Here is a 21,722-nt window from a genome sequence, read left to right as displayed (position 1 = left end):
TGCGTCCAAGGCTGTGGTTTGGAATGGTCTTTTTTCAGAAAGAGCACTCAACTCCGAGCTGTTCTTTACAAGGTCTTCGGGTATGAGCGAACAGATACGTACATTTCTTTTTAGAAGAGCCGCACTCTCGAGGGTGATTCTTGTGCTATCTTTTAGTGGTTTAGCATGACAGCCAGAAGTTTCGGCCTAAGCCTTCTTCAGTGTCTAGATTGCGGCTTTTCTACAAAGAAATTCAACAGGAATGGTCTACAGAAGCGCTCCTCTGCTCACGAAAGATTCCAGGTTACATTCGGCCTCTCTACTTTGACGAGCGTCTGGAAATCAGTAAAGTAAGGACTGCGTTGCATCCATCTGCCTTGGAGAAACCATTCAGTCCAGTTTGTGCATTTGACTGTTCCACCTCCATGTTTTTTCTCCCTGCACGCGTTTTAATGAAACCAGTGTGGAAGCCTGCATGTGTCTGTGTGTGCGTGTGTGTTCAAGCGTGCAAGTGGATATGTACTTATGTATGTGTGCGTATGTGTGAGGGACATGAACGCTGTCTTGTGACACAAAGGGCAACCCACTTCAGCCCTGACCCCTCTGGCAGCGTGACAACTCTGTCAAGTCAAATGAAGTGCTGAATGCATTGGAGTTTTGCATTGGATTGCATTAGATATTTGTGTGTGCACTGCATTTATGACGAATGCCACAAAGGTAGTCTAGTTTGTTTGTTTGTGTACTCTGAAAGCATGCCAATAGTTCTGCACGTGGTACTGTAAGACGTTTTTTCAGGATGCCTGTCTACATACTGTATACCCTGTTACCACCAGACCTAATCACAAGTCAGATAAGGTCTGGAGACCTGCCTACTCTGAATCCCGTAGAGTGTGTGTTGTTTACGATCGACGACGGCTGTTTATTGGGAGTTATTAAAGTGTATCATTTGCCAAATGTAGCATAGCCAATCATGTCGGTTGTAACTATTCAAACAAGCTGCAGTCATCGCCTTTCCACGCCTCCCTGCTCTCTGATTGGAGACCATGATCAGGAACCCTCGCTGAGGGATAGATTCCATGCTGTCTTTCAGGTCGAAACCATTTGTGCAAAGCAGCATAGGATTTCCCAGGCTACTGATAACTAGTTCTGAAAGGGGAATTCTGGCCAATTTCAGCATGGCAGTCGCATTGTGCACACTACCCTTCAAGGTTCTAAATCAGGGGTCCCCAAACTAAGGCCCGGGGGCCGGATGCGGCCCGCCAGGCCCCTTTGACCGGCCCTCCACCTATCTGCATCTCACCATTTGAACTGGCCCAAAGAAGCAATCCTCACAGAAAAAAAAGATAAAATATACAGTCCCAGGAAAAAGTTTGTACACCCTTTGAAATTTCTCACCTTTCTGTCAAAATTGGTCATAAAACATGGTCTGATCTTCCTGGAAATCATAAGAAGGAACAACCAGAGTCTGCTTTAACTAATTCAAGCCAAACATTTACAAGTTTTCATATTTTCATTGTCCATAAGATGTAAACATTCACAGGACAGCAAGGCACAAGTAAGTACACCCTTGCATTCAATAGGTTTTAACCCTAAGTTAGTCACAATAACCTCAACCAGATGTTTCCTGTCGTTGCAGATCAGATTAACAAAACAATCTGGATGTATCTGGTCTCCCTCTTCTTTAGAAAACTGCCTCTCGTCAGCAAGGTTTGTGGGATGTCTGGAGTGCATAGCTTTCTTGACTTCATACCATATAATCTCAATTGTTTTTTGTCAGGGCTTTGACTGGGCTATTTCAGAATGTGTATTTCATTATTATGAAGCCATTCTAAAGTCGATTTGCTTCTAAAGTATGGGTTGTTGTCACATTTCAGGACCCATACTCTTGTGTGCTTCAACTGTGTGACAGACTACCTCACTGTTTTCTGTAAAATATCTCGATAAACTTCTAAGTTCATTGTTCCACTGATAATAGCAAACTCAAAAGGGCCTGAGGCAGCAAGGTAACCGCATATAATGATGCTCCCGCCACCATACTCAAAGGTGGAGATGATGTTTTGTTGAAGGTGTGGTTCTCCAGTTCTCCTCCAAACATGACATTGTGTGTTCCCCTGAACAATTCAACTTTGGTTTCAACGTTGGTCTACAGAATATTTTGCAGTAATTCTATGAAGCATATAAATGCTTTTTCGCAAACCTCAAAGGTGCAGCAATATTTTTTTGGACAGAAACCCCATTAATTTTAGATTGGCAGAATGAATAGCCTACCATTTCTAGCTATTCTTGTATGAGTATGGTGGCGGGAGCATCATTATATGCGGCTACCTTGCTGCCTCAGGCCCTTGACAGTTTGCTATTATCAATGGAATAATGAACTCAAGTTTATTGTGATATTTAACAGAAAAAACGTGAGGAAGTCTGTCACACAGTTGAAGCACACAAGAGTATGGGTCCTGAAATGTGACAACAACCCATACTTTAGAAGCAAATCAACTTTAGAATGGCTTTATAATAATGAAATACACATTCTGAAATAGCCCAGTCAAAGCCCTGACAAAAAACAATTGAGATTATATGGCATGAAGTCAAGAAAGCTATGCACTCCAGACATCCCACAAACCTTGCTGACGAGAGGCAGTTCTCTAAAGAAGAGGGAGACCAGATACATCCAGATTGTTTTGTTAATCTGATCTGCAACTACAGGACAAGTCTGGTTGATGATATTGCAACTAACTGAGGGTTAAAACCTACTTAACGCAAGGGTGTACTTACTTATGCCCTGCTCTCCTGTGAATGTCATGGCCTTATGACCAATAAAAATATGATAACATGTAAATGTTTGGGTTGAATTAATTAAAGCAGACTCTGATTGTTCCTTCTTGAGACTTCCGGGAAGATCAGACCATGTTTTATGATAAATTTTGACAGAAATGTAAGAAATTTCAAAGGGTGTACAAACTTTTTCCTGGGACTGTATTTCCAACAGTTTAATTTTCACTAACATTCTAGACTAAGACTAAGTTTCTTGTTTGATAGTTTCTCATCTCACTGTAATATTAACAGGCTTACCATTTCTATTGTATCACTTTTAAACTGTCAACCTAACCTTTCCTTGCTATTTTTACATGGTTAATGGAAATTAAAAGGAATATGTGGTATTTCAAATTGAAAAACACACTTCTTTTGCAATGCACTTGTAATGATTAACTATTTTGTGCTAGAAATTATGAATGAAAGAAGTGAAGGACAGCACTCTTCTGATTTTTCTCTTTATTCGCCTACGAACGTTTCGGGCAGAGCCCTTCTCCAGCTTGTAATGACGATTGCCGTGCAAGAAATTATGGCTATAACAGGCAATGGCCTAGTATACAGCCCACTTGATTGATCCCGGCCCCTGATCACAGTGAGGAACGATAATGTGGCCCCCAGAGAAAAATGTTTGGGGACCCCTGTTCTAAATTAACCTTTTTCATCACCAGCCAAAATGTTTAGTAGAGATTAAGCTTATGAGCTAAATACACACTCAGTAATTGGTCAAAGTGGCTAGTACATTTTCTTTTCTAACAGCCAATCGAATCTGGGTCACCCGTGCAGCAGTGCAGTGCCCTACCGCTTGAGTCACGGCAGGGCAGGGATGGTCTTTTATTTCAAGCAATATGTAAATAAACCCCAAATGCCTCCATTAGCCTGACATTGGCCATACTTCTCCCCAAACCTTAATCTCAACATCCAAGGCAAATGCCAACAGAGAACGACTGCTGATCTCAGAGCTACATATTATGTTTTTTCATAATGTTGACACTGTCTCCTTCCATCTTCATCCTTACTGCTTTTAGGAGGTTAAGCATTCCATGGCTTGTAGCATTATCTAGGGTGACAACTCTGCCCTTTATCCCCATCCCTCTTAAAGGTGCACTGTGTAGAATGGGTACTGCAACTATGCTGCTCATTGAAACTGTGCTACCTATTGCAAACATTGATCATTTCACATACTAACTAATAAACCAATATTTACTAGTATAAACAAAGTGCAGTAAGTTTTGCAGTTAAAAATGTCTATTTCTGGAAATTCAAAATGGCTAAGCATGGAGAAGATCTCTCTGTTCATGTATGAAAAGTGCAGTTTTCCCAGTCATAATGAATACTGTACTTCTATGAATTCTAGAAATGAAATACTAAAAATATAAAAAATATTTCACAGTGCACCTTTAAGAAACACATTGCACCTCTTGTGTTCAGTAAAGTAGGACTAACTACCTCCATCAGCCAGGAGAATCTGCCGAGAGAGAGGCGCATTCCTACACACACACACACACACACACACACACACACACACACACACACACACACACACACACACACACACACACACACACACACACACACACACACACACACGGCAAAACAACACGGACAGATGGACGAACATGGTCTTAATTTAACTTGAGCATTTTTATTTTTTTTGTCTTGGTTTCCTAGGAAACAGGAGAGCGGTGAAGGCATGCGGAGTATGGACCTGCCCTTCGTGGGCGAAGACGAAGTGCTGTCCTGATTAGAGGGCTCAGTGGCGACGCGCGACGCCAGCGATGTGATGCGATGCGATGTGTGGCTCCATCTTGAAGGAAGACACCCCTGGTGGTGGGGGTGTGTGTGTGGGGGTGTAAGGGTGTGTGTGTGTGTATGTGTATGTGTGTGGGTGTAGGGGTGTGTGTGTGTGTGAGTGTGTGTGTGTGTGTGTGTGGGAGGGGGTGTATGGGTGTGTGTCTGTGTGTGTGTGTGTGTGTGTGTGTGAGTGTGTGTGTGTGTGTGTGTGGGAGGGGGTGTATGGGTGTGTGAGGGAGGGAGGTGTGAGGGTGTTAGAAGGCTGCCATGTTGCTGCGAGAGATACCTCAGATAGGAAGACTTGTGGATGTGGTAATGGAGCATGACTGATAAAATCACACGTGTGTGTGTGTGTGTGTGTGTGTGTGTGTGTGTGTGTGTGTGTGTGATAGAGCGAGGGAGCGAGAGGTGTGTGTGTGTGTGTGCGTGTGTGTGTGTGTGTGTAGGGGGTGGATCGAATTGATTTAAAATGAGGGCATCAGGCCAGCCAGGCCACTGCACAATACAAGTCCCAAGTCCCTCTCAGCTCTGGTGGATGCTGTCTCATCATGCATGCACATGGCCGTAACTACCATTGAGGACACAGAGGTCATCTGTATTTTTTTCCGTAATGTAAAATGATACAACAATGATAAATTCAGTCTTCATACGCCACCCCCATGCCATCCTCAAGGCAGTGATTAATGAAAACAAACTGAAGAGTTTGAAGCATTCTAAATGTACAGCATGCAGTGACCTCTGTATTTGAAAATGTCTGGTTACAGCCCTGTGCATGCATGTACAGACCTGATTGAGTGGGAGCTTGCATTCCCATCTCTCACCAATTCCACCACCACTATGACGACCACGGGCCTCTGAGCACCCCCCCCCCCACCTCTCTCTGGGCCCGCCAGATTCATCATATCCATCCTTTGCTGGTCTGTTTGTCCCGCTAAATCCCAATTCCTGTCTCTTCTCTTTTCCCGCCGGGTTTTCCAGCATTGGGAAAATATGACATCCCGGCAGTATAATGCTTTAACATTAGATAGGCTAGGCGGTCCATGAACATCCTGGGTTTAGGGAATCAGGCTTGTCCATTTTTAATCCTTATCCAAAAAGGGAAAGAAACCAATCAATTTATTTGTTGTTGTAAAATAATGTACATTTTTGGAAAAAAACAAAAAACTTTAAAGGTTTGTTGATAAATCAAAATTGACCCACTGCTTGTTATTGTGCACACACACACTTATAGGACCTGAGCAATAGATTGGCCAGTAATTCATTTTTTAATGTATAAATTTGTACAGTGAAGACGTGTTTTGTTATCTGCTGACAGGAAGCGAATTCAGGTAATGATGATAGTGTAGTTGTGAGGAAACTTACTGAATGGCAAATTTTGAGCAGCGTTTTTACGATACCGAAGCCCCAAGACCAAAATAGTCAAACTTGTGTGTATGCACATTTACTTTAACATAGGGGTGTGTCTCGCACGAGCCACCCGAGCGTTTTTTTTTAGATAGCCTAGTCGAGCGCTAACATTTGCCGTACACACGACGGGTTGTTTTTGGTTTCAGGCATGACCACCATCGATCTGCATATTCCTTGATGTAACTCCGACTATAAAGAGTATATTTTTGTACATTTCCAAGTCCGTCGTCGTGAGATCTAGCAAAAACTTTAACCAGATGAACATATAGTTAGTTTGCCGTTTGATGCTAAAGGGGAATTCCAATACGTTTTTGCAATCTATGCATGACATCATGTAATGAATTGTTAAAAGGTTTGACTGATTTACAAAAAAAAAGATGTATGCCTTACATTTCCTAATTACACCCTTTATCTTAGGACATCACTACAGAATATCTTAGGGAATGCAGAAATGTAGACGGGTAGAATGAGGGGGGATGTATGGTAGCGTGTTTTTAGTAGTCTCAGATATTGCCTGTTTGAAAGTAAGGAGGGTGCCCCATGCACAGACCTGTATTAACCTAGACTGGCAATGCCCCTTGAAATTTTCGGATTTCTCAGAGCCTCAGAATCGTAGTCCGCCATCTTAGTGGAGACTCCCGTAATTACGTAATGACGTCATGCACCGATGGGTTTTTTTAAAAATATTTTTTTTTGCAACACTGGTTCACTAGTTAAGTTGGACCAGGCCATGTGTAACGTCTTTAGAACAATTAGCTCTAGTATAAATTAATGTTCTAGAAAAGTCTCGCTCTCAAGTGGCTCGTTATTTTCATAGCTGCAATGTGCTGTGCCGTGTTGTTGCTAGGTTACCTTCAGCGTCCTTGGGGGGGGGGGTTTGTAGGTAGTGAGGGTTATTTCATTATTGGAGTGAGAATTTAGACGTTACGACTTGTCAAAATCTTACAAAAAATGATTGAAACCCACTTTGATAACGTTGTAATCACCGTTTGAAATCGTATGCATTCCTATGGCACACAGCTGCGATAGTCTCCACTAGGCGGGGCTACGTCTGTGGGAGGAGCCCACAAGGCGCGAAAAAGGCAAAGATGGCTGCGCCCAGTCAATCCGAAAAGCTGCCACTGGCTAGAACCGCCCATTGCCAGTCTAGGTTAATACAGGTCTGTGGCCCCATGCACATTTTTATTTCCTGTGGATAGCAATGGTGGGGGTGGCGTCCACGCCAATGTCTTATCCTGAGTGTATCACTCGGTGCGTAATTCCAAGAGCAGTATGACGAAAAGGAAGAAAGGAGTGGCACACAGGAGCTGAATGCAAAATCAAAAACTGTATTAAACAAAGCCGATAAAGTAAATAAAAAAGTAAATAAAACCGACAGACAAGTGTCTGTCGGTTTTATTTACTTTTTTCGGCTGTGTAATACAGTTTTTGATTTTGCATTCAGTTCCTGCGACTCCTTACTTCCTTTTCGTTATTTCCTGTGGGTAGCATGACTGGTCCAGTAACATGTTTGTCTCAGGCAGCATTTTGCCATACCAGGCAGCCGCTTGAGCATTTGTGATATCATCAACGCGGAAATTGTAGCAAGTAGGGAAGTTTACAGCAAGGCTACTTGTACAGTACACTGTACTGCCGTGATGGGACGATCTGGATTCAGAAGTGAACAATACAGTGCCACATACTCCAAATGACCTGGCTAGGGTGATCACCTGGTTGAATTGTACAGGTGTACAGCCAACCGTAGAGAAATCCCTTGATGGGTGCTACACCAGGATGCTGTGTGCAGTGCTTAACATCAGCGATAGTGCACATGTAACCAACAAAATCCTGTACGAGGGAATACCAAGGGTGAGCGAGAAAATTGCTGTAAGGAGAATGAGACTTGCAGGACACTGCCAAAGGCACCAAGAACTGCCAGCCAGCAAACTGGTGCTGTGGGAACCGTCGCATGGGTGCCGGTCAAGAGGACGTCCCACACTAACTTATGTGGACATACTTCAGAAGGACTCAGGAATCCAGAGTACCAGTGAATTGAAAAGATGTATGGAGAATCGGGATGATTGGAAGCAACGATGGAAGGCTGGTCTGAGGACGACCTAGAGATAACCAGGTTATTTAGAGTATGTGGCACTGGAGATGTTTGCAAAACTGTATCCAGGTTGCCCATCACTGATGTTAGACGTTAATGATTGGATCATAACTTGTGCTGCCACTTGGCCTAAACCAGGGATGTCAAACTCAGGCCCGGGGCCAAATTTGGCCCACGGAGCCATTTTATTTGGCCCGCGAGATAATTTCAAATATGTATTACAGGTGGCCCACATACACCACAACTGTATAGCGTATTAAGATTTGAACATGAAAATTTGTATATCACAGGAAAATTAGCGGGCCCAGGCCATTCAAGAAGCTCACAATGAAATGCAACAGAATATGTGCAGGCACATTTGAACTATGATGGGAATCTGTTCAAACATAAATTTAAAGAATTTCCGGCTTCAATAGCCTACACTTTTTCACACAAGTCTTGTGTGCGCCTCCTTTTTTCCATTATCTTGAGTGATTACTACTTTTTGGGAGTGCTCGCACCAAGCAATACACGAGTATCAAGTTCAAGGCGCAGACGCCGACCGTTGTTGGTCTTTTGTCAAACATAAATTTAAACATGAGCAATTTTAGTCAATTTTTGTAAAAACATTTTGAGTTCGGCCCGCGACTTCAATCCAGATTTTGATTTTGGCCCTCGGTTAATATGAGTTTGACACCCCTGGCCTAAACGCTCTTCTAAAAGAGATGTTTTAATCTCAATGGGTATTTTCATGATAAAATAAAGGTTAAACGTGTGGTACACTACAAGTGGCTGTCGTTACAGGCTAACGTGCATGTAATGTGGACTCCTAATACAAAACAACATAGGAAAACCATTAATGAACCAAAATCTGGCTAACATGCAGCGTTGTACTGTATGTTAAGTGTGTCATGACAACATGGGCCCTTGTGCTACAGGTACATGTCTTCATTTCTCTCTCCCTCTGTTGAGACTTTAGGTAACACTTTACTTGATGCCGGTGTCATAAGCATGTCCTTACAGTGTCATAATACAGTAGTGTCATGACACAGTTATAGATAAGTCGTAAACATTATGTCCATGTCATAAACATTTTAAGACAAAGACAACCCTTGCCATGGCCGAATGTCACTGAAGGCCAACAGTCACTATGACACTAGTACAGTATTATGACACCGTTTTTTTTGTAAAATATATTTTTAGGGGCTTTTATGCCTTTATTTGATAGGACAGTCGAAGATGGTGACAGGAAGCGGATGGGACAGAGAGACAGGGGAGGATCGGGAAATAACCCCGCTTGGACTCGAACCGGGGTCCCCATGGGCAATGCAAGTACAAATATGGGGGGCTCAGCGCCCCCCCCGCCCCTCCCACTATTATGACACTGTAATGACATGCTTATGACACCGGCGTCCAGTAAAGTGTTACCAGATTTTAGGTTTTAGTCTTAGGAGTCATATAGCATAGATACAGTGCAACCACTTAAGTTAGAGGAAATCTTTAAAAAAGGCATATTATATATATTACACTCACTGTTGATGCTTCCACATACTGTAAGGGATTTCTCAGCACTTGAAGTGTTGAATGTAAATAGTGAGGTGCCGGATGGGAGTCTGGATGTCAGTGACACAGACAGACTCCCAAGTGGTTGTTTTTTTATATTGTAACCCCAGTACTCTTCCCTATCCCAACACACTGACTCACTTGTACCCCCTAAACACCACGCATACACGCACGCACGCACGCACACACACACACACACACACACACACACACACACACACACACACACACACACACACACACACACACACACACACACACACACACACCTTATTCCCCTTTTGCATGCCTCACTGCTGTATTGGATATCTCTCTGACTGACTTGTATGTTGTGTTTTTTAAGACTTATTACTATGCATAAGACATTTCACTCTGTCGTGCAATTTTGGATTTTGATGGTCTGTTGTGTTTTCTTTTTGTATAATAATTATTATGATGATTATTTGAAATTTGTCACCTCATATGTTGTTGCCGACACTGTTTTTTTTTTTTTTGCAAGCTGAGAACCCTAGATAAGCAAGGTGCAATGTTAAACAGTGAATATTCACAAACTACCAGGATGGATATCTCAGATATATACAGTATCTCTCGAGAATATATCTAAGGCAGATCAATTTTTCATGGCATAACTTTTTCATATTAGGATTACATCTTATTTCAAACTACCTCAGTCAAGCTGGCCTAAATTACCCACAAATCATCTTTTTGAGTTATTGAGAAAATAATGCACGATATCTGAATGTATGTGCTTCAATATATATTATATTATTATATGATCACTTTTCCACTAAATTGTCAAATTATGTATCTACCCTGGTAGTGTAGCATTCACTGTTTCCTTTAGATATGCACGTTTGAGTGGATGTTTTTTTTTAAAAATCACTTGAATGATTTCCAATTGACGGGTAAAGGATGGACAACAAAATCGCTGTAAAATATTGTACTTTTGAGGGGGAAAAACAAACAATTAAATTCAGTCTTATTTGTTCATGGTTTTCTGCCCAGTTTCATCCAAAGGGCTATGGAGATGTTGCTGTTTTATATATCACTTAGCCAAACCTGTTTTATTAGTCATCGTAGTGCACACACACGGTTTACAGAGACGCAACCTCTTCATTGCATGCCATTATACAGACATCACATTTGACTTTATAGCATGATGAAGCTCATCCACAATTATCTCATGGTAAAATCACACAAAGATACGATATATTATAACCTGTTTAATATTTGAATAAATGAAAAGTTGCCTTTCTCCTGTTTTTGTGTCAGAGACTCTTTTATCTAGTTGCATGTCCCTCCTCTGCTGTTCTTCTCTCTTCTTGGTCTATTTTGGGGGATTTCACACACTAAGTTACATGATAATTTCACATGCTAAATTACATGCTAAATCAGGGGTGGGGAACCTAGGTCTTGAGGGCCGTTTACGGCCCTTGGGGCCGTTTTATCTGGCCCCAATATAAATGTAATGTTATTCCATTTCACATGAAATATGACTCATTTTGTAAAGAAATCTTAGAAATTACATTTGCAATACCGTTAAGTTATTCTTTTCAGGGGACTCCCATCATAGCTCAAATGTGCCTGCACATAGTCTGTTGCATTTGAGAGTGAGCTGTTTCACTGGCATGGGCCCACTCATTTTCCTATGATACATAGAATGTATCTTCATCTTCCAAGTTTATGGTGTATGTGGGTCAACTGTAATACACATTTGATTTGAAATGATCTTGTGGGCCAAATATGACATCCCTGGGTTCTAGCCTTTTCAGAGTTGGACCATAGACCATAGATTGTATACATTTTACTTTAGTTATACAGTTCCTGAGTTGTACTGGCAGGACACATGGCCCCAAGTGTAGGCAAAGGACGCGCTCAACTTCTTGGAAAAACGAAAGTCTTTGGGTGCGCGATAAAATGTATCAACTTAAGGAAGAAAAATCTGCACTCACAAACTGCATCTCATTATTTATTTATATTACCACCATGTCCAAAAAGCAAACGCGTTTCGGCTATCAAGCCTTCATCAGTGCGTGGTACACATGGCCTACTTGATCCCTAAGAGCTCCGGTCACATGATACATACCCATCTCCTTATTAAATTGGTAAATGCATGAATGTGGTTGGAACAATTGGATGTGTGGGGTTTTTTTCTCACCAAAGTTTGCTTTAAATATAGAGAGGGAAGGGTACTGAAATCCATTCACCTGGATACTTATTTGCAGGGCTCTAAACTAACACCAGCCAACTGGCCAAAAGCTGGTGAAATTTCAGTTTGGCTGGTAGAAAAGACTAACTTACTAGCCACTTTGACCCATTAGTGAGTGTGTGTTTGGCTATGATTAACATCTACTAGCCATTTCGGCTGGTGGTGAAAAAAGTTAATTTAGAGCCCTGGTTGTATGATTATAAATGGGTTCTACAGGCTGACAAACTGTATGCAAAACCGTATACTGCAATAGGGAAATACTGTAGTTAACAGTGAGAAGTGAGCTGGTGTAAAACTGTACTGCGAGGAATGGCCACAAGGGAGAGCTGTAGATCTGTCAAGATCATGTACTCGTCTAAGCATGTTTAGATGAGGGGGAAGAGGATCTGGAAAGGGCAAGCAATGCACGAGTTAAGATGAAAGCTTTTCTGCATTTCATGACTAATGAAATAACTATTCTATAAGTCAGTCAAGGACCAATAATAAAATGTATATATACTGTATGTTTTCATTTGTGGCATGGCAGGCCAAACGTGTGCTGGATTTGGCCCGTGGGCCTTTGTTTGGAGACCAAGGCTGAATAGCATCTGTGCATTATTCTGTCCCTCGGTGTGGTATGAGGGAAAGATGCAGGACTGTATTAAGCCAATGTGGTGCCCTTTGGTACTATACCTCAGCAGTGCAAGTTTGTGTCTTGTGGTGCCCCCTCACTGGTCAAAAGTGGTTGGTGCCCCTGGGCACTGTGCCACTGGCCCTTATGGATAATCCGGCCATGAAAGATGGGATTGAGTCGCCAGGCAGGTCCGACACGGAGTCGGACACATGTAGATACATGGGTAGGTGTGGGGCCATCAAATCTGGTTGTATGTAGCCAGGCCATGCCCTCTCTAGTGACGCCCTGCGTGGCAGCCACTACCACCAGTGTGTGAATGAGAGTGTGAATGGGTGAATATGAGGCATACAATGTAAAGTGCTGTGAATGCTTGAAGGAGTGGAAAGGCACTACGCACACACACACACACACACACACACACACACACACACACACACACACACACTACAACTACAGGGCCAAGGTATACCTAAACGGTAACCAAAAGGAAAACACCCTCATTAATGACTAATGATTTTGAATCCAGTAATGAAGCATTGTCTTTAATCATGACCAGTGCTTTCTGCGGAGGCATCCCATTTAAAAGCTCACAAAAGACGCGCATACCGATACCACTGATGTGATATGACAGAGTAGAATGGGGTTTTGTGCGCGGTGAAAAGGTTACACGAGTTGGACTGGTTTCCCCAGGTGCAGGCCTGCTCCACCTGCCGAAAGCAGCTGGGTGTGTCACTAGGAGGGAAGAGAACAGAACTCAACGCAGAGGGACAGAAGAACACTGATTGAGACGCTGTGATTAATTACTCTTTTCTAAAAGAGAATCAACGTAAATAACCAATCAGATCAAAGAGATTAGACGCGATTGGAAGTGTGTAGCCTATACACGCCTGCTACCATCTCCTTACACCTGCTGCAGGTTTCTGGCGTGTTAGTGGTACATGCATGGTACTGGATAAAGGAGTCTGAAGGACCTTTTTGTCCTGTGTGGTGACTGGTGGGTCTCTGTGAAGTGGGAGCCGCCATCAGAAGACACAGATAGACAGACAGAGAGAAAGAGGGAGACGAAGTAGGACGAGACGCAAGCCATGGCAGATGCACCAAAGATTGAACTTTTCATCAAGGTAAGAGACTTGTGCTATGTAACAGATAGCTGCTATTTTTTAATCTGTTAAGGCGTGACCTCTGTTATACATTTGCTGTTACCAGAATGGCACCAACGACCCAATGTTGTAATATATCACTTAAGGCACAGTGTAATGCTGTAGTATGGTGCTAAACTACAGCAACTATTACAGTGATACTGGTGGAACAGTGTGCATGATGAGGCTACTGAGAGCCTCCTCAACCAATTTCTTCCTCTCAACAGCTGACATGACATAACATTTCTGCCAGGGCTCTAAATGCTGGTGAAATTTCAGTTTGGCTGGTAGAAAAGACCAACTTACTAGCCACTTTGACTCATTAGTGAGTGTGTGTTTGGCCAGTAAGATTAACATCTACTAGCCATTTTGGCTGGTGATGAAAAAACTTAATTTAGAGCCCTGCACAGCAACAGTCATAAGTTAAGTGTTAAAATGCTGCCTTTGTCCATGTCCTGTGGTAGGCCTATATGCTGTTGCTGTCTATACAGTATGTGCTTATGTCTTGCTGCAATCTAATCACCCCTTTTGGAGACAATAAAGTTGAAAAGTTAAGTTAAGTTAAATAGTCAGTTTGTTTTTCAAGCTGCCCTGTACATTTAGCTGTTGTCTGTTAGGAGAAGCTTTCTAAGGTCCCTAAAGAACAGGTTAAACCACCTGCCGATATTTTAGTACTTCCTTATTGATGTTTCAAGTGATAGTATTACTTTGCATCATCCTACATAGATTTAAAATAATAATAATGATAATAATAATAATTAGAAATGCACTTAGAGAGTGCACTCCTCCGCCAAGGAAGCTGCTTGACAGAACATTTGACTTTGTTACACCCTATTTTTTTTTTTTTTAAGTCTTTCTGTTTAGAAGTTTAGAAACTGGAATGTCAAAATTCACCCACTCAGCCGCAAGAGTGAAGAATCTTTTTTTTTAAATCCTGGTTCTGGACCGTGATCACCATGAAAATGTAACCATTTGTCCTTCCAATGTAACCTTTGTCATTTCCAACAACTCCACAAAGTTCAGCCAAAACTGTTCATAACTTTTTGAGTTATCCTGCTGACAGACAAACAAACAGACAGACAGACAGACAGACAGACAGACAGACAAACCAACGCGACTGAAAATATAACCTCCTTGGCGGAGGTAATAATAATACAACACTAAATGTGCACATGGCATTGTTGAAACAAGAGATTTTCCATCACCATTTAATTTTCACAGGGTGTAGCCTAGCCTACATGTCAGCAGTGCACTTCAGAGCCACTTCAGAGTACTAACTGCACATTTTTTTAAACGCTTTTAGACAAAAAAAACCCTTACTTTTGTGTACTGTACACTAATTGTGTAGGACAGAGTATGTTATCCATGATGAAAAAGATGTGTGGTTAGGGCAGGGCCGGATTATCCATAAGGGCCAGCGGCACAGGGCCCAGGGGCACCAACCATTTTTGACCAGTGAGGGGCACCACTTGACATAAACTTAACAATTTTTTGTCTATATAATTATTTTTATTGTTTTATGTTGTCTCTCATTGTCCTGTTGTTTCCCCCCTGAATGTCTATGTTGTCTACATGTTTTCTCATTTGTAAAGCGACTTTGAGTATCATGAAAAGCGCTATATAAAACTCATGTATTATTATTATTATTAAAGTGGGCACCAGTGAGGTATAGTGCCCAGGGGAACCACAGTGACTTAATCCGGTCCTGTGTTAGGGTTAACATGTGTCACATTGGTGAGAGACATGCCGTCACATCATCATTCCTTTGTGTGTCCTTGTAAACAAACTCCACATCACCACACCAATCCATTAAAGTGTCATCAGCTGCTTCATGTTTCACAAGAGGTGATAAAAGTGTGTAGTGTAAAGAAGTGTTCTGAGGCCCCAGCATGTATATATAAGGAAGGAGAGAGCACAGAGGGAACAACAACTCTTACGTAATATCAGGCCACACATCTTGATTGGAGACGAGTGATAAAGTGCTTCAGATTGTTCAGTATACTGTATGTGCACTACAAGAGCACAGAGAAAGGAAGACATGCAGCATGTAAAACTAAAGCAGGGATGTCAAAATCATTTGGTGCCACTTCAAATATCTACTGGGGCAGGTGCTATTTCGATCAAGGAAGTTAGTCACACATTTGGTTAAACTTTGAAATGCAGTGGTTACTGCTGCATCTAGCCATGGATTTCCAAAGGCACACTGCTAGAGTGAACGATGGGCTTACGAGTTGCAAACAAGCAACTTCTTCAGTGATCCTTGGCAAGACTTCTATAATAATGTACGGTAGTAACCACTTAAACGAAAGATTTTTGTCAAACTTAAGTCTAAAGTTGAGTTTAACAACATCTGTAAGGAAGCTCAACTTGTCTTGAGGTATATGAGAGTATGTTGGTTCATGACCTCCCTCCCCTTATGGCCATGCCTATGCTTCCTCCCTCCACTTATGGCCATGCCTATGCTTCCTCCCTCCCCTTATGGCCATGCCTATGCTTCCTTGCATTCCAGTGAGTGACTGTGACACATTACTGTCTCCTGACATCATTCACACAGCTGACATGATATGACACACAGGATTGACTGACTGTTGATGCACCTAGTTGGTATTTTTCATTTCATTTATTTAAACTCGAAGAATCATTGAGAGCCCAGCCCTCATTTACAATGATGTCGAGTAAAACAAACTATTACACATATAAAATCATATATATATACAACATACACAATACAACATAAATCATATAAGAGGTAAAATTAAGACAAACTATGAATTAAAACTTATGAGTTAAAAACAAGTACAAGTATGTGATAAAAAACTTCCCAGTATTACTTTAAAATGTTCTAATGACACAAAGGCTTGAAGACCTATCCTTTGTTGTAGGGTATTCCAAACTGGCTCTTTTGATGATACTGTATGGGCTCTGTATGAGCCTACAGTTTGAACAAGTGATGTTTTATGCTGTGCATGTGTGTGTGTGTGTGTGTGTGTGTGTGTGTGTGTGTGTGTGTGTGTGTGTGTGTGTGTGTGTGTGTGTGTGTGTGTGTGTGTGTGTGTGTGTGTGTGTCTGTGTGTGTCTGTGTGTGTGTGTGTGTGTGTGTGTGTGTGTGTGTGTGTGTGTGTGTGTGTGTGTCTGTGTCTGTGTCTGTGTCTGTGTGTGTGTGTGTGTGTGTGTGTGTGTGTGTGTGTGTGTGTGTGTGTGTGTGCGTGCGTGCGTGCGTGCGTGCGTGCATGCGTACGTGTGTGCATGTGTGTGCATGTGTGTGTGAATCAATCATGAATCTTGGGTATAACTGCAAATTAGTTGTTCTTGTGTTTGGATGCCTTGGACATACATACATAAACTGGTCATGCAACTGTGTGGATTATGCAAAAAGAGTGCAAAGCGACTAGCCAAATACAGCTGAATATCTGCCATAATTGGGAGCCTGTCCATTTGGAGACGGAGATGTCATATCTAGAGACTACTGGACTTATTATTTGTACATCATCAATCAGGATTTTTCCAATACTGCTTGGATCCTTCCACGTAATCCTTCCCTGTGTGACGATCCAAATAAAAGTACTAAACTGTATGTGTGTGTGTATGTATGTGTGTGTGTGTGTGTGTGTGTGTGTGTGTGTGTGTGTGTGTGTGTGTGTGTGTGTGTGTGTGTGTGTGTGTGTGTGTGTGCGTCTGTGTATGTGTGTGTGTGTGTGTGTGTGTGTGTGTGTGTGTGTGTGTGTGCGTCTGTGTATGTGTGTGCGTCTGTGTATGTGTGTGTGTGTGTGTGTGTGTGTGTGTGTGTGTGTTTTGTCTTCATTGGCAGGCTAGTGATGATGGGGAGGGTGTTGGAAACTGCCCGTTCTGCCAAAGACTCTTCATGATCCTGTGGCTGAAGGGCGCTCACTTCACACTCACCACCGTCGACATGAAGAGGTACAGTAGACTGGACAGGCGTGGTCAGTTTACCCTCCGCTTCGCATTGTGCCCCACTCCCCTCACCATTTATCAGTCGAGCATAACCCACGGCCTCTCGTGGCTTATTGCTAAATTGCCCTGCTGCCCTAAGTTTGTAAGTTAACTCATCTCAAGGCCTAACTCAACTCATGGCTTTCTCAAGTTGAGTTAACTTACACACATAAGGCAGCAAGGCCTTTCTGAGTTGTCTGCGATATTTTAGAGTCCCCTCACCATTTATTTCGGGTTTGCTGCTGTCTTTGTTATTTGGCTGATTTGGATTTTGTCTCAACCGGCTTTAGAATGACCGTCTAAATATGTTTTTAAAACCACCCTAACTTTGTTTTCAAGGCAGTGCAACTCACCAAGTGTTCAGGGATATTCACAGGTATTCCATGACAATTTCTGTAGAGAAACATGGTTTCTGCCATGTTTTATGTAGCATTTTGTAAATACATTTTTTCTTTAATTAACAAAATGACAAATAAAAAATGACAGGAGCCATATTTTACCTTCAAGCATGTTAGGGAATGTATTTGGACATGCCCATAGACGGCCATTGTAAAGGCAATTGAGACAAAATCTATATAAGGCAAATAACGGAGACAGCAGCAAACATCAGAAATATGGTGAGGGGGACCCTAAAACATTGCAGAAAACTCAGAAAAGGGACTTAATGTTCAAAATAGTGCAATTGTCATTTAGGTATAGACTTCAACAGTCTGCACAAATTTGTGAATAACCGGTTAGCACACATTCACACGGAAAAGCTGATGGAAATGTTTGTTATCTCTTGAGTGGTTTGTGGCCTTGTCATGATCAACTGCTGCCAAAGGAGATAACAGGCCTGACAGATATACAGTAACGGAAAGCTTTAGTTCCCTCCAGATTATATATGTCGCTGTTTATGTTCTCTACTTCAAATTGCTTTGTTTGGATAGAAGTGTTTGATAGATGTAATGTAATCAGGACTGGACTGGGATGCAAAATCAGACCGGCCATTTTCAGCCCAGACCGGTCCGCCAGGCATTGAGAGAGATTATGTGCTTTTGACCACACCAGCCATAATGAACATTTAAATCTGACTCGGAACGGTCTTCTGTAGCGGCATGAGGAGTGATACCACTACACTGATGGGAGGAGCAGGCCAAAATCATCAACAGTCCACCGGGCAAAGGCCCTGTATGCCTTATGGCCAATTCAGCCATGTATGCCTTATGGCCAATCCAGTCATGAATGTGATGTAATGCAGTATATTAACGAGAGCGACTCTTTGGATAGAAGTGTCTATTAAATGTAATATAATGTAATGTAATGTAATTACAGACAGGATGAAATGGCTGCCCCAACAGTGTCTTGTTTTAAAAACAAATTAAAACAGCTTTATTTTCATTTGCCTTTGGTGATAGTTAGTTATCTACTATATATAATACTTTCTACAATATAGTGTTTCTTCTATGTCTTTAGTCTTCAGCACATTTGATGACAATTGTGTATAATAATGTGCTATATACAGTAATTAATATTGATTGATAGATAGTATAATAATGAGACTGCCTCTCTCTACTCCCAGGGCCCCTGAGGTGCTGAAGGACCTGGCCCCGGGGTCGCAGCCCCCGTTCCTCATCTACGGCGAAGAGGTGCGCACCGACACCAACAAGATCGAGGAGTTCCTAGAGGACAAGCTGGCACCACCCCAGTACGTGATGATGATACACATAGGCACATACACACACGCACGCGCGCGCGAGCATACACACACACACACATGCACACACACACATGCACACACACACACTGTCACCTCCCAAGTATGTGAAGATGCACATAGGCACATACAGACGCACACACACACGCACGCACGTACACACACACATACACACACACACACACACACACACACACACACACACACACACACACACACACACACACACACACACACACACGCACACACACACACACACACACACACACACACACACACACACACACACACACACACACACACACACTAAATCCTTAATTCACAACACACACAACACATGGTGTAAATCTGTCCAAAAGCAGATTTTCCTCAATATCATACGTTACATGTTGCCCCTTGCCCTTTTTCTCTGCTCCCTCTGTCTTCCCCACTTTGAATTCCCAAAGCTTTGGAACCAGCTTCCAGATGATTTAAAAAAATGCACCAACTACTGATAGCTGTGACGAAGCTGTTGTCAGATGCTTTCCCCTAAGCAGTTTTAAATTATATGTTTTCATTCTTATTTTTATGTTTTATCTTAATGTTTTAATTTTCTTTAACCCAAATTTCTTTCCTTTTTGCATTTTTTTGGTGAAGCACATTGAGTTGCACCTGTGTATGAAATGCGCTATACAAATAAACTTGCCTTGCCTTTGAATGGCCATAGGTTCCCCAAGATGGGCTGCCGCTACAAGGAGTCCAACGGCGCTGGAGATGACATCTTCCATAAATTCTCTGCATACATCAAGAACCCAAATCCAGGCCTCAATGACAGTAAGTTGGGTGCATGTGGAACTTCTGACTGCCTCACTAGGCTATATAAGGATTGTATCGAGGCATTGTCATCACACACTTTTAATGGTCAAGCTTTTCTAGATGATCATTGTGAGATAAATAACAACAACAACAAAACAACTTTCAAAAAGGGCAAAGGCGCAGGTGCTTTAGCTCCACCTCGTCCCTATGTGTGCACACATATTAAGCAAGCTCTGCTTCTGTCTATGGCAGTTGATATAGTGGTCTGAAAGCAGACTGATGAATCATTACAGTTTATATATTTTCAACTCGCTGTTGTTAAAAAAGTAAAAAGAATTGGCACATGGCCTTTTCACCGACTGGAGTCATATCCCAGATCTTTCTAACAATGTTTGAATCAAGTTTGTAGGTTAAACGGTTCAGTCAATAAATTAACCTTTTGAGGCAGATATGCTGACCTCTTAACAGAGACACTTCAAAATGAATAGGAAACTGCCATTGTTTTTTTTTTTTTTTTTACCCCCATTCTGTATTTGTTCCTCAAGTGTTGGAGAAGAAGTTTCTGAAGAGCCTGATGAAGCTGGACCAGTACCTTCTCACCCCTCTCCCCCACGAGCTGGACCAGAACCCGGACTCAGCCGAGTCCACACGAGACTACCTGGACGGGAACTCTCTGAGCCTGGCCGACTGCAACCTGCTCCCTAAGCTGCACATAGTCAAGGTAGCATGCTAACACTTGATAATAATGGATGCATAAAAAGCATTATAAAACGTTAATAAATAATTACCGGTACCTAATGATGTACAAAACAATAACAAATGGTTTAATTATTAGCTAAGCTTTATTAATGCTTTATAAAATATATACAAATAATATGTTCAAGATTTTACAAACCTTTTTAACAGTTGGTCGTTGTAGACAACTTCTTTTTGAAGACTGAGGCTGACGTGGATGAATGAGAATTTTCATATAAACTCACTATCCGTTTTTCTTTGACTCTCTTGGTACAGGTGGTGTGTAAAAAGTATCGAAGCTTCCAGTTCCCGACAGAACTGGTGGGTCTGACGCGCTACCTGGAGAAGGCCTACAAACGAGAAGAGTTCCGGCACACCTGCCCCAACGACAAGGAGATCCTGCTGGCATACCACTCCGTAGCCAAATACCTCAAATAAGGCCTTAGAAGGAAAGAAAAAAACAACAATGGGGCTTTGATTCAGGTCCATAATGACTTAAGATCATGGCACATCTAGAGAGGATGAGAATTACGATGCCCCTGATCGGTCTTGATCAGTAACAGGAATACAAATAATGGCTATAATAAGAATGATAACAATATTGTAATACAAATAATAAATATTTTCAGGACCATTTGTGATGCAGTTTGTGGGCAAGTGTGCTTGTTCGATTAACAATTAAAGGAACAGTCCACCTCATTTCAAGAAATTGCACATATAGATACCGTAAGTCCCAGTAAAATATGAGAATACATAGGATTTTTCATTTGCATTGCCAGTGTAGCCAAATTAAGCGTAGCAATGCAAGTCTATGGGAGCATACAAAACATCATCAAATGTGCTTATAAATCACCAGCTATTTAATCTCGCCCTGTGATCACGTGTGGCTTGATGCTTTTGCTCCCACTTATGTCCAGTGATTATGCTAAGCTATGCTAATAATTCTGATACCAATAAATCTAAGT

General features: G+C 41.9%; 2 protein-coding genes across 4 annotated transcripts in view; both read left to right on the top strand.

The window, feature by feature from the left end:
- Positions 1-4,676, top strand: part of LOC134458860 (calcium/calmodulin-dependent protein kinase kinase 2-like) — a 36,055-nt gene extending 31,379 nt beyond the window's left edge. For both annotated transcript variants that reach the window (XM_063211256.1, XM_063211255.1), the window contains one exon: positions 4,459-4,676. In XM_063211256.1, coding sequence (XP_063067326.1) covers positions 4,459-4,531 — 73 coding nt within the window. In that variant the 3' untranslated portion in view covers positions 4,532-4,676. The remainder of the gene's footprint in view (positions 1-4,458) is intronic.
- Positions 4,677-13,201: 8,525 nt separating this feature from the next.
- clic3 (chloride intracellular channel 3) lies at positions 13,202-21,540 on the top strand. 2 transcript variants are annotated; one of them, XM_063211254.1, is made up of 6 exons: positions 13,202-13,562; positions 17,394-17,498; positions 19,093-19,218; positions 19,934-20,040; positions 20,568-20,743; positions 21,034-21,540. In XM_063211254.1, exons 1-6 carry the CDS (start codon positions 13,534-13,536, stop codon positions 21,193-21,195), a joined length of 705 nt encoding a protein of 234 aa, XP_063067324.1. In that variant the 5' UTR covers positions 13,202-13,533; the 3' UTR covers positions 21,196-21,540. The 2 variants fall into 2 exon arrangements, with proteins under 2 accessions (XP_063067324.1, XP_063067323.1); XM_063211253.1 differs by having other exon boundaries at positions 17,389-17,498.
- Positions 21,541-21,722: the final 182 nt, after the last annotated feature.

This window comes from Engraulis encrasicolus, chromosome 11 (assembly GCF_034702125.1).
Source record: "Engraulis encrasicolus isolate BLACKSEA-1 chromosome 11, IST_EnEncr_1.0, whole genome shotgun sequence".
NCBI lineage: Eukaryota > Metazoa > Chordata > Actinopteri > Clupeiformes > Engraulidae > Engraulis > Engraulis encrasicolus.
Note: the sequence above shows the minus strand (reverse complement) of the source record. Positions and strands in the feature narration are given on the sequence as shown.